The 11,047-nt window shown below is 39.3% G+C and overlaps 1 protein-coding gene and 1 long non-coding RNA gene across 3 annotated transcripts; both read right to left on the reverse strand.

Moving 5' to 3' along the window:
* Positions 1-1,406: 1,406 nt before the first annotated feature.
* On the reverse strand, positions 1,407-7,550 carry LOC131646374 (uncharacterized). Of its 2 annotated transcripts, none has more exons than XR_009297451.1 (2): positions 2,857-2,970; positions 1,407-1,679 (listed from the first exon to the last, which is right to left on the reverse strand). XR_009297451.1 is itself a non-coding variant. In XM_058916426.1 (2 exons), the coding sequence occupies exons 1-2, from the start codon at positions 7,522-7,524 to the stop codon at positions 1,675-1,677; spliced, it is 978 nt and encodes a 325-aa protein (XP_058772409.1). In that variant the 5' UTR covers positions 7,525-7,550; the 3' UTR covers positions 1,407-1,674. The 2 variants fall into 2 exon arrangements, 1 of the variants encoding a protein (XP_058772409.1); XM_058916426.1 differs by lacking the exon at positions 2,857-2,970 and adding an exon at positions 6,552-7,550.
* Positions 7,551-7,787: 237 nt separating this feature from the next.
* On the reverse strand, positions 7,788-9,341 carry LOC131646375 (uncharacterized). The gene is made up of 2 exons (XR_009297452.1): positions 9,238-9,341; positions 7,788-8,060 (listed from the first exon to the last, which is right to left on the reverse strand). It is a non-coding gene; the product is annotated as an uncharacterized LOC131646375 (long non-coding RNA).
* Positions 9,342-11,047: the final 1,706 nt, after the last annotated feature.

Below are 11,047 nucleotides of genomic sequence, written 5' to 3' on the forward strand. Positions count from 1 at the left end.
ATGTGTCGAAACATGACGATGTTTGTGATGATTGGTAATACGTGATGTTGTATATATTTGTGATGATAATTTTGTGACTAAGTGAAGATGAAATATTATGGTGACGTGAATTACCTCGAATAAATGGTAATGTGATTGTGATATAGGCTTATGCCTCGTGACGATATGTGATTGTGATGAGTATGTTGTGTTGTATTGTTTGTCGAGTCACATTCCATATGCATACTCTGTGACGGCCTGAAAAATATGGCAAACATGACGGCCTGAAAACTATGGCAAACATGACGGGCCAAATGGCAATTGGTGACGGGGGCTGAAGCTCCGATTGGTACCACATGCATATACATGAGTCATGTCCCATGTGTCTTATGTGATTCATAGTTGTGACGTTTTGTGACTATATCGTGATTGTATATTGTGACTTGTTAAATGATGGAAGTATGTGAAGATGTGAATTGATGATTTTGTGAATAGTATGATGATATCGATGTTTGTGAATGCAATTAACGAAATATGCCTGGTGTGACTTATATGTGATGTTTTGTGATTAGCCGTATATGTGATGTTTTGTAATTAAATGTATATGTGATGTTTTGCGACTAGATGAGTGACTTATAAGCTGTGATGTTTTGAGACTAAAATGGTGATTTATACTCGTGACGTATCATGATTTGACTTGCAAGTGAATGACTGAAATGTTTATATATAATTGATGCGAATGTGAAGTAGTGTGACTTATGATGCGATGAGAAGTATGTGAGATTTGTGAGTTAGTGAAGTATGAAGTGTATGGCAATATTAATACTGGTGATGTGATAACTATATATGTCTGAATCCTAATATACAATTTATCATACGCTCACTTATATGATTTGATATCTCACCATTTTCCCTTGTTCGCCGTTGCCTTTATATTGGTAACGTGAAGATGTTCGAGTGTGAATATTTAATTGCTGTTAATGGAGTCGGTTATCGCTCTGATACGTAGCACTCGGGGGGATGATTTATGATGTTTATGATTGTTGTTGTTTATTGTTTTATCTTAGCTGAATAGGATGTTATTGATTCAAGGATTGAGAACTATGATTCTGCCATGTTTTAATAAATGAAGTTATTCCGTTTAGAAAAGTATTATATGCTGCGTATTTGTTTAGTTGGTTAAATAAAGTGCGTTGTATCTGCTAAAATCGATGAAATGATTTGTTTTGAAATGAATATGTGACGCCTCATCCGTTTGTTGAGAAATTTTGAAACTCTGATTCTTGCATATAACTACCGGGTAGAAATGGGGTGTTACATTAGTGGTATCAGAGCAGGTCGGTCCATCCTGTAACACCCTTCTAAAACCCCACGGTAAAATAATATAATCAGAGTAATAACACATCAAGGATGTTACAATTATTAAATAAATAAAACATCAAAGTCGATTGTCATGCTTTTATTAAAATTAACCAAACTTCAACATGTGTTCATCACAGCGGAAACTTATTTCAAACAATGTTAGGAGCATATCCAAACAGCTCATCAATACATAATCCATAAACAAAATAACAACATAGTATCTCAAGTAACGCTAAGACTAATCGATCCCAGTGTTACAATCAGAGCATGACTCGACACGAACTACGGGCTAGCTTATAAGCTATCTTCACCCAATCACACGCCGCTACATCCTTAATCTGAAATCATCAAAGTAAGGGTGAGTTTCATTCGAATTAATAACCATTATATAATCATAAGCAATAGAATATCATAGCAATTATCATCCACTCATCATACATAGAATCGGAATTTGTTATAACAACCAACATCAGTACATAAGCATATTCTATCACTCCGCACAATCGTTCAGTCATATCATAATATAATGCAATGAATGAACTGACACTAATGCATGTGGTACCATCCATGGGATAAACCCATCCAACCGATCTTTTTCATCACCAAGATACAGTTTTAACCAGCACAAATTCCACACAATGGGAATTATGCCCACCATTTTGATCCACTTTCATCACCGGGATCCATCACCAAAAATGTATGCCAATGAATGCAACATATAACATGCTTACAACATCACCAATCCGATGTAACACATCGTCTCATTATCATCACCAAATCATCACCAATAAGCATGTATATACATTCTTAGCATTCATACAAACATATCACACGCATACATGAAAGTCATCAACCAAGAAATAATATAATCACAAATAAACAACTTGGACTTCACATCCATACCACCTATTCATCATATAGGCCTTTAATTCAGCTTCACAATGCTCAAAACGGCACATAAATCGGATACTCGGATCAAAAGTTATGAGTTTTCAAAGATAAAACATTTTTAGAAAAATGCTGCAGGAACGGGGTTGTCCCTACGTGGGAACCGGTTCCTGGCAGTCTCAAAAGTCTCGTCTCTGGTTTTTACTATGGGGAACCGGGTTGTCCCTACATGGGAACCGGTTCCCAGCTACCCAGAACCCATATTTCTCTGTTTTTACAAGGGGGAACCGGTTCGTCCCACATGGGAACCGGTTCCTACGTACCTGCACAGCAAAAATCACTATTTTGACAGCTTTTACCCTATCCCATAACCCCAATTTCAGGTACATACGAACATAGCACACAATTATCATTGTTTTTCACACAATTACACATTTCAAATAGGTTATTGACATGTATTAACATCATATATCACAAGTATCAACAGAATCATTTCAATTCATACAAGATTATCAAAACCTAACAAATTCCCAACCCGACACGTACGAATGAACTAAACAATAATCCTAATCAATCCTACTACCTACAATCGCATAAGGATTACTAACCCGAAGAATCCCCCCTTACCTTAGAGTCGGATCTTCGAAGTTCTTCTCCCCCTTTGGCTCTTCTCACTTTCACGTGTTCTTCAGTCCCAAAATCTGCTTCTACTGCTTCTGCTTCTCTTTTTCCCAATTTCCTTTATTTTATGAAAAATAAAATAAAACATTCTTAATGGGCTTGCTTAGTTAACACCCCCCCCTTCAACTAACTATCACACTCAGCCCAACACCATATTTTTATTATTTTTCCAAATAATTCCCACAGATTATTAATTCTAATAATTTAATTAATAAAATAATTAAATTAATACACTAGAATTAACGGGGTGTTACAACTCTCCCCCACTAAAAGAGTTTTCGTCCTCGAAAACATACCTCAAACGAAGAGTTCGGGATAAGAGTCTTTCATCTGACTTTCTAGCTCCCACGTAACATTTCCACCTGCAGCTCCTCCCCAAGCTACTCGGACTAAAGCTATTTCTTTACCACGTAGTTGCTTTATCTTCCGATCTTCAATCCTCATAGGCAACGCCTCAACTGTCATATTATCTCTCACTTGCACATCATCTGCCTGGATTACATGAGACGGATCCGCAATATATTTCCTCAATTGTGATATATGGAATACGTCATGTAGGTTTGCAAGTGTGGTCGGTAAAGCAATACGATAAGCAACCTCTCCTACTCTTTCTGTAATCTGAAACGGACCAATGAAACGCGGCGTCAACTTCCTTGACTTCAGTGCTCGACCAACACCCGTCGTAGGAGTTACTCTCAGAAACACATGATCTCCTTCTTGAAATTCAAGTGTTCTCCGCCTTTTATCATGATAGCTCTTCTGACGACTTTGAGAAGCCTTCATCTTCTCTTGAATCATCTTAATCTTTTCTGTCGTCTCTTGAACAATCTCTGGTCCAATCACTGCACTTTCACCAGATTCATACCAACACAGTGGTGTCCTACACCTTCTACCATACAAAGCTTCAAATGGAGCCATACCAATACTCGAATGGTAACTGTTGTTGTAAGTAAATTCAATCAACGGCAAATAACTATCCCATGTACCACCTTTTTCCAATACACAAGCACGCAATAGATCTTCCAATGATTGAATCGTCCTTTCAGTCTGTCCATCAGTCTGCGGATGGTAAGCAGAACTTAACCTCAATTTAGTACCCAAGGCCTTCTGTAACCCTTCCCAAAATCTGGATGTAAATCTTGGATCTCTATCTGATACTATGCTCGAAGGAATACCATGCAAACTTACTATTTTCTCAATGTACAACTGTGCCAACCTTTCCATCGAATAGTCCATCCTCATCGGTATGAAGTGAGCAGACTTCGTCAGTCTATCCACAATAACCCAAATGGCTTCATAGTTCTTAGCTGTTCTTGGCAATCCAGATACAAAGTCCATGGATATGCTATCCCACTTCCATTCAGGAATAAATAAAGGCTGCATAGTTCCATACGGCTTCTGATGTTCGATCTTTGACTTCTGACAAGTCAAACAAGAATAGACAAATTCAGCTATGTCCTTTTTCATTCCCGGCCACCAGAATAACTTCTTCAAATCATGGTACATCTTAGTAGCACCAGGGTGAATACTCAATCCACTACGATGTCCTTCTTCCAAGATACTCTTCTTCAGTTCAGTAACATCAGGAACACAAACACGGTCGCCAAATCTCATTATGCCATTCTCATCAATTCTGAACTCACCTCCTTTTCCTTGGTTAATTAAGGTCAATCTGTCAACTAGTCCCACATCATCTTTCTGCTTTCCTCTGATCTCATCAAGAAATCCACTTGTCAGCTTTAACATACCTAACTTGATACTATTCGAAGTATCTTCACATACTAAACTTAAATCCCGGAATTGTTCAATCAAATCTAGTTCTCGTACCATCAACATTGACATGTGCAAGGACTTCCTACTCAAAGCATCAGCAACAACATTCGCCTTACCCGGATGGTAATTCAGCTCGAAGTCATAATCTTTAAGGAACTCTAACCACCTCCTCTGTCTCATATTAAGCTCTTTCTGATCAAATAGGTACTTCAGACTCTTATGATCACTAAACACCTCGAACCGTGAACCATAAAGATAATGTCTCCATAATTTCAACACAAACACCACTGCTGCTAACTCTAAGTCATGAGTCGGGTAATTCTTCTCATGCACTTTAAGTTGTCTCGACGCATAAGCGACTACTTGTTGGTTCTGCATTAGCACACCTCCAAGTCCCATCAATGAAGCATCACAATACACAACAAAAGATTCTGCCGGATTCGGCAAAATTAAAATAGGAGCACTAGTCAGCCTCTTCTTTAATTCTTGGAATCCTTCTTCACATTCCGAGTCCCAAACGAATGCTTGACCCTTTCTAGTCAACTTCGTCAACGGTAGAGCTAACTTTGAAAATCCTTCTATAAACTTCCGATAGTAACCTGCAAGACCCAGAAAGCTACGAATTTCAGTCACGGACTTCGGAGCTTCCCACTGAGACACAGCTTCTACCTTTGCTGGATCTACGGCAATACCGCTCTTAGAAATTACATGACCCAGAAAACTCACTTCACTTAACCAGAAATCACATTTCGACAGTTTGGCATAAAGCTTCTTCTCTTTCAACACTCCCAGCACAATTCTGAGATGCTCTGCATGCTCGTCTTCATTTTTGGAATATATCAGAATGTCGTCAATGAACACCACAACGAACTTATCAAGATAAGGGTGAAAAATCCTATTCATGTATTCCATGAAAACACCAGGTGCGTTAGTAACCCCGAACGGCATCACAGTGTACTCATAATGACCATACCTCGTTCTGAACGCAGTCTTCTGAATATCGTCCGCCTTCACACGAATCTGATGATACCCAGACCTCAAATCAATTTTGCTGAATATACTAGCCCCGACTAACTGATCCATCAGATCATCAATCCTCGGCAATGGATACCGATTCTTGATAGTAACTTTATTCAGTTGTCTGTAGTCTACACACAACCTCATAGATCCTTCCTTCTTCTTTACCAATAACACCGGTGCACCCCACGGTGACACACTTGGACGGATGAACTCCTTCTCCAACAATTCTTCTAATTGACTCTTCAACTCGGTCAATTCAGATGCCGACATTCTATAAGGTGCCATCGATATAGGACTGGTTCCAGGAACTAACTTAATAGCAAACTCTACTTCCCTTTCAGGTGGTAGTTCTCTGACATCTTCTGGAAAAACTTCTGGAAATTCTCGGACCACTGGTAATTCCTTACTTGCTACTCTTCCTTTCACTTCCATCGACGCAAAAAGCATAAACACGGCTGCCCCTTCTTGAATTGCTTCACCCACTTGTCTTGCAGTCATTGCCAACTCTTCGATACTCATCTCTTCAGGAAAGATGACCGTCTTCGTAAAACAATTTATATGAACTCGGTTAAATTGCAACCAGTTCATCCCCAGAATAATGTCAAGTTGTTCAAGTGGAAGGCACACTAAGTCCATTCCAAACTTCCTACCAAATATATCAATAGGACAGTTCAAACATGCAGATGAAGTGGTCACTGAACCCGACGCAGGAGTGTCAATAACCATACTTCCATCAATCTTTGATATCTCTAAATTCAGCCTCTTAGCACAATCCAATGAAATAAACGAGTGAGTCGCACCAGTATCAATAATCGCGATTAAAGGTGTGTTATGTATGAAACACGTACCTTTAATCAGTCTATCCTCCGGAGTAGTTTCTGATCCAGACAAAGCAAAGACTTTTCCCCCAGACTGGTTCTTCTTCGGCTTGGTGCACTGTGTACTGATATGGCCTTCTTCTCCACAGTTATAACAAGTCACAGTTCTCATCTTACAGTCAGGAGCAACATGGCCTACTCTGCCACACTTAAAGCACTTCTTCTCTTCTTTCTTGCACTCATTCCTCTTATGTCCTGGTTCACCACAGTTGAAGCACCTAAAGGGAGCACCAGAATCTCCCCCACTAGGCCTTTTCCAATTACCAGCTCTTGGGTTTCCCCTACCATATGGTGTACCTCTGTCCATAGGCTTCTTACCCTTTTTATCAACTAACTCTCGAGAGTGAGATGATCTCAGCTTAAGACTGTCTTCTTCAAATATTCTGCTACAGTCCACCAAATCAGAAAATCGGCGAATCCTTTGATACCTGATGCCCTGTTTGATCTCATCACGAAGACCATTCTCAAACTTGATACACTTAGAGAATTCTCCAGCTGCATCGTTGGTGTAGGGTGTGTAGTGCTTAGCCAATTCCACAAATTTGGAAGCATATTCAGGCACTGTCATACTACCCTGTTTCAGTTCCAAGAACTCAATCTCCTTCTTTCCCCGAACATCTTCAGGATAGTACTTCCTCAGAAATTCTCTCTTGAATATGGCCCAAGTAATCGCAATCCCATCTGAATCCAATTCAGTCTTAGTAGTAACCCACCAGTCATCAGCTTCTTCTGATAGCATGTGAGTACCGTACCTCACCTTCAGATTTTCTGCACAATCGATCACTCGGAAGATCCTCTCGATCTCTTTCAACCATTTCTGAGCACCATCAGGGTCATGAGTGCCTTTGAACAGTGGAGGATTGTTCCTCTGAAAGCTGTTCAACTGCCTGTCAGCACCAATCGCAGCTCCATTAGCATTCCCTCCCAATACACCAGCAATCATGCCTAGAGCCTCTGCGATAGCATCATCGTTCCTTCCACCTCTTCCAGCCATTGTTCTGCTAAATCACAAAACAATCTCATCAGAACAAAAGTATCGACAGTGTTTACCTTACACTAGTCGCATACAAGGGAACACTGACACTAAGACTCTGACTCTAACGACCGACTATGCTCTGATACCACTATTGTAACACCCTTCTAAAACCCCACGGTAAAATAATATAATCAGAGTAATAACACATCAAGGATGTTACAATTATTAAATAAATAAAACATCAAAGTCGATTGTCATGCTTTTATTAAAATTAACCAAACTTCAACATGTGTTCATCACAGCGGAAACTTATTTCAAACAATGTTAGGAGCATATCCAAACAGCTCATCAATACATAATCCATAAACAAAATAACAACATAGTATCTCAAGTAACGCTAAGACTAATCGATCCCAGTGTTACAATCAGAGCATGACTCGACACGAACTACGGGCTAGCTTATAAGCTATCTTCACCCAATCACACGCCGCTACATCCTTAATCTGAAATCATCAAAGTAAGGGTGAGTTTCATTCGAATTAATAACCATTATATAATCATAAGCAATAGAATATCATAGCAATTATCATCCACTCATCATACATAGAATCGGAATTTGTTATAACAACCAACATCAGTACATAAGCATATTCTATCACTCCGCACAATCGTTCAGTCATATCATAATATAATGCAATGAATGAACTGACACTAATGCATGTGGTACCATCCATGGGATAAACCCATCCAACCGATCTTTTTCATCACCAAGATACAGTTTTAACCAGCACAAATTCCACACAATGGGAATTATGCCCACCATTTTGATCCACTTTCATCACCGGGATCCATCACCAAAAATGTATGCCAATGAATGCAACATATAACATGCTTACAACATCACCAATCCGATGTAACACATCGTCTCATTATCATCACCAAATCATCACCAATAAGCATGTATATACATTCTTAGCATTCATACAAACATATCACACGCATACATGAAAGTCATCAACCAAGAAATAATATAATCACAAATAAACAACTTGGACTTCACATCCATACCACCTATTCATCATATAGGCCTTTAATTCAGCTTCACAATGCTCAAAACGGCACATAAATCGGATACTCGGATCAAAAGTTATGAGTTTTCAAAGATAAAACATTTTTAGAAAAATGCTGCAGGAACGGGGTTGTCCCTACGTGGGAACCGGTTCCTGGCAGTCTCAAAAGTCTCGTCTCTGGTTTTTACTATGGGGAACCGGGTTGTCCCTACATGGGAACCGGTTCCCAGCTACCCAGAACCCATATTTCTCTGTTTTTACAAGGGGGAACCGGTTCGTCCCACATGGGAACCGGTTCCTACGTACCTGCACAGCAAAAATCACTATTTTGACAGCTTTTACCCTATCCCATAACCCCAATTTCAGGTACATACGAACATAGCACACAATTATCATTGTTTTTCACACAATTACACATTTCAAATAGGTTATTGACATGTATTAACATCATATATCACAAGTATCAACAGAATCATTTCAATTCATACAAGATTATCAAAACCTAACAAATTCCCAACCCGACACGTACGAATGAACTAAACAATAATCCTAATCAATCCTACTACCTACAATCGCATAAGGATTACTAACCCGAAGAATCCCCCCTTACCTTAGAGTCGGATCTTCGAAGTTCTTCTCCCCCTTTGGCTCTTCTCACTTTCACGTGTTCTTCAGTCCCAAAATCTGCTTCTACTGCTTCTGCTTCTCTTTTTCCCAATTTCCTTTATTTTATGAAAAATAAAATAAAACATTCTTAATGGGCTTGCTTAGTTAACACCCCCCCTTCAACTAACTATCACACTCAGCCCAACACCATATTTTTATTATTTTTCCAAATAATTCCCACAGATTATTAATTCTAATAATTTAATTAATAAAATAATTAAATTAATACACTAGAATTAACGGGGTGTTACACATCCGGCCAAGTTGTCAAGTCTGTTGAGTTTGTACGACAGTTGAATGCTCTCAGTGTTTTATCTTGTAGTACGCGACACGTGTGTGGAACACTGTTGGTGCTTATTTGTTTTGTTGCAGGAAGTAATTTGACGATAAGTATGGGAGAAACCTTGCTTCTCGAAGAGGTTTCTGTTGTAAGAAAAAGTCTGGTATGCTGTCGACAAGCGGCGGTGCAAGAGCTGTTGAGAGTTTTGGATATTATCTGGATTCGAAGGCGACGTGAAGTTAAGAATGATTTTGGGAAGCAGAAGTTAGAGAGTTACGATGTTCAGCACGGCTGAGGATTGTGAAGTTATCGGTGCGAGTAACCTTTGTGTGAGATACCGATGTTTGAAAAGTGAATGAGTAATGATTTTGCGATAGACTTTATGTTGGAGCTCGAAGATGCGCGTAGCTTGAGTTTCGGGTGTCCGGTTTGAACTCCGATGGAAGCGTCAGAACAATGACGAGACGAATTTTGTTATGAGGACGGTTATTACCGCCAGTTTCCGAAGCGAGTTTGAGCAGAGCTTGTTGTTGATGATTAAGACAAGATCGTAAGATGTTCGATATTAAGGATGATTTGAGCGCCGATGACTTTTGAGGAAGAGTGAAGCAGTAGTGCAAGAGACTTAGACTTTGGGGCAATTGAAGTCGCATTTGAGATACCGAGGTGGCAGCGGATATAAAAGAAAAATTGTAGATAATTTTTATCACCAATTTGACGCGAGTAGGAGGTTGTGGGAGTTGTGAGAAACCCAAGGTGAATCATTGGATTATGACGTGTTAATGGATTTGAGTGAAAATTCGGAGATGACGCTATTATGAAGTAATGTCGGTTTATACTCCACTATGGTTGTCGAATACTAATTGACAAATTGGGGAACTGATCACCCTCAATCCATTGTTAATGGTAGATGACAATCATACTGAATGCTATAGATCTGTCTTGCTTTCTTAATAGTAGAAAAAGAGTATTGATGTTTGTAGCGGTAAAAATGTGACTCGACGCGTTTTCGCGCGCTCGAAGTACAACAGAGTCGCCACCAAACTTTATTTATTCCCAGGAAGGAAAGGGAAAATATCGATAAAACCCACGGATAAAAAAGAAAACGGATAAGATGGTCATTCGTAACCAAATTAGGGTTCGGGATTCGGTTAAGCAAGGGGAAGGTATTAGCACCCCTCACCTCCATCGTACTCGATGGGACCCATTTAGTTAGTTTCGTGTTTGAGTGTTAGCGTAATGTTTGTGTTCTTTAGCTTATTAATCGAGAAAATATGAAAGAAAAGTTTTTCAGGGTTTTTATTATTATGAAGAAAAAGAAAATATTTTTTATTATTATGCTCGCCAAGACGTTTGTATCTTGTGCCTACGTATTCCCTCGTGCAATGGGAAAGTCAGAGCAATCGTAGTTCGGGCGAGAACCACGAAAAGTTTTGTTGGTTGATTTTAGCGAGAGGTACTCGATCGCTTTCAA

Source organism: Vicia villosa, linkage group LG2, assembly GCF_029867415.1.
Source record: "Vicia villosa cultivar HV-30 ecotype Madison, WI linkage group LG2, Vvil1.0, whole genome shotgun sequence".
Taxonomy (NCBI): domain Eukaryota; kingdom Viridiplantae; phylum Streptophyta; class Magnoliopsida; order Fabales; family Fabaceae; genus Vicia; species Vicia villosa.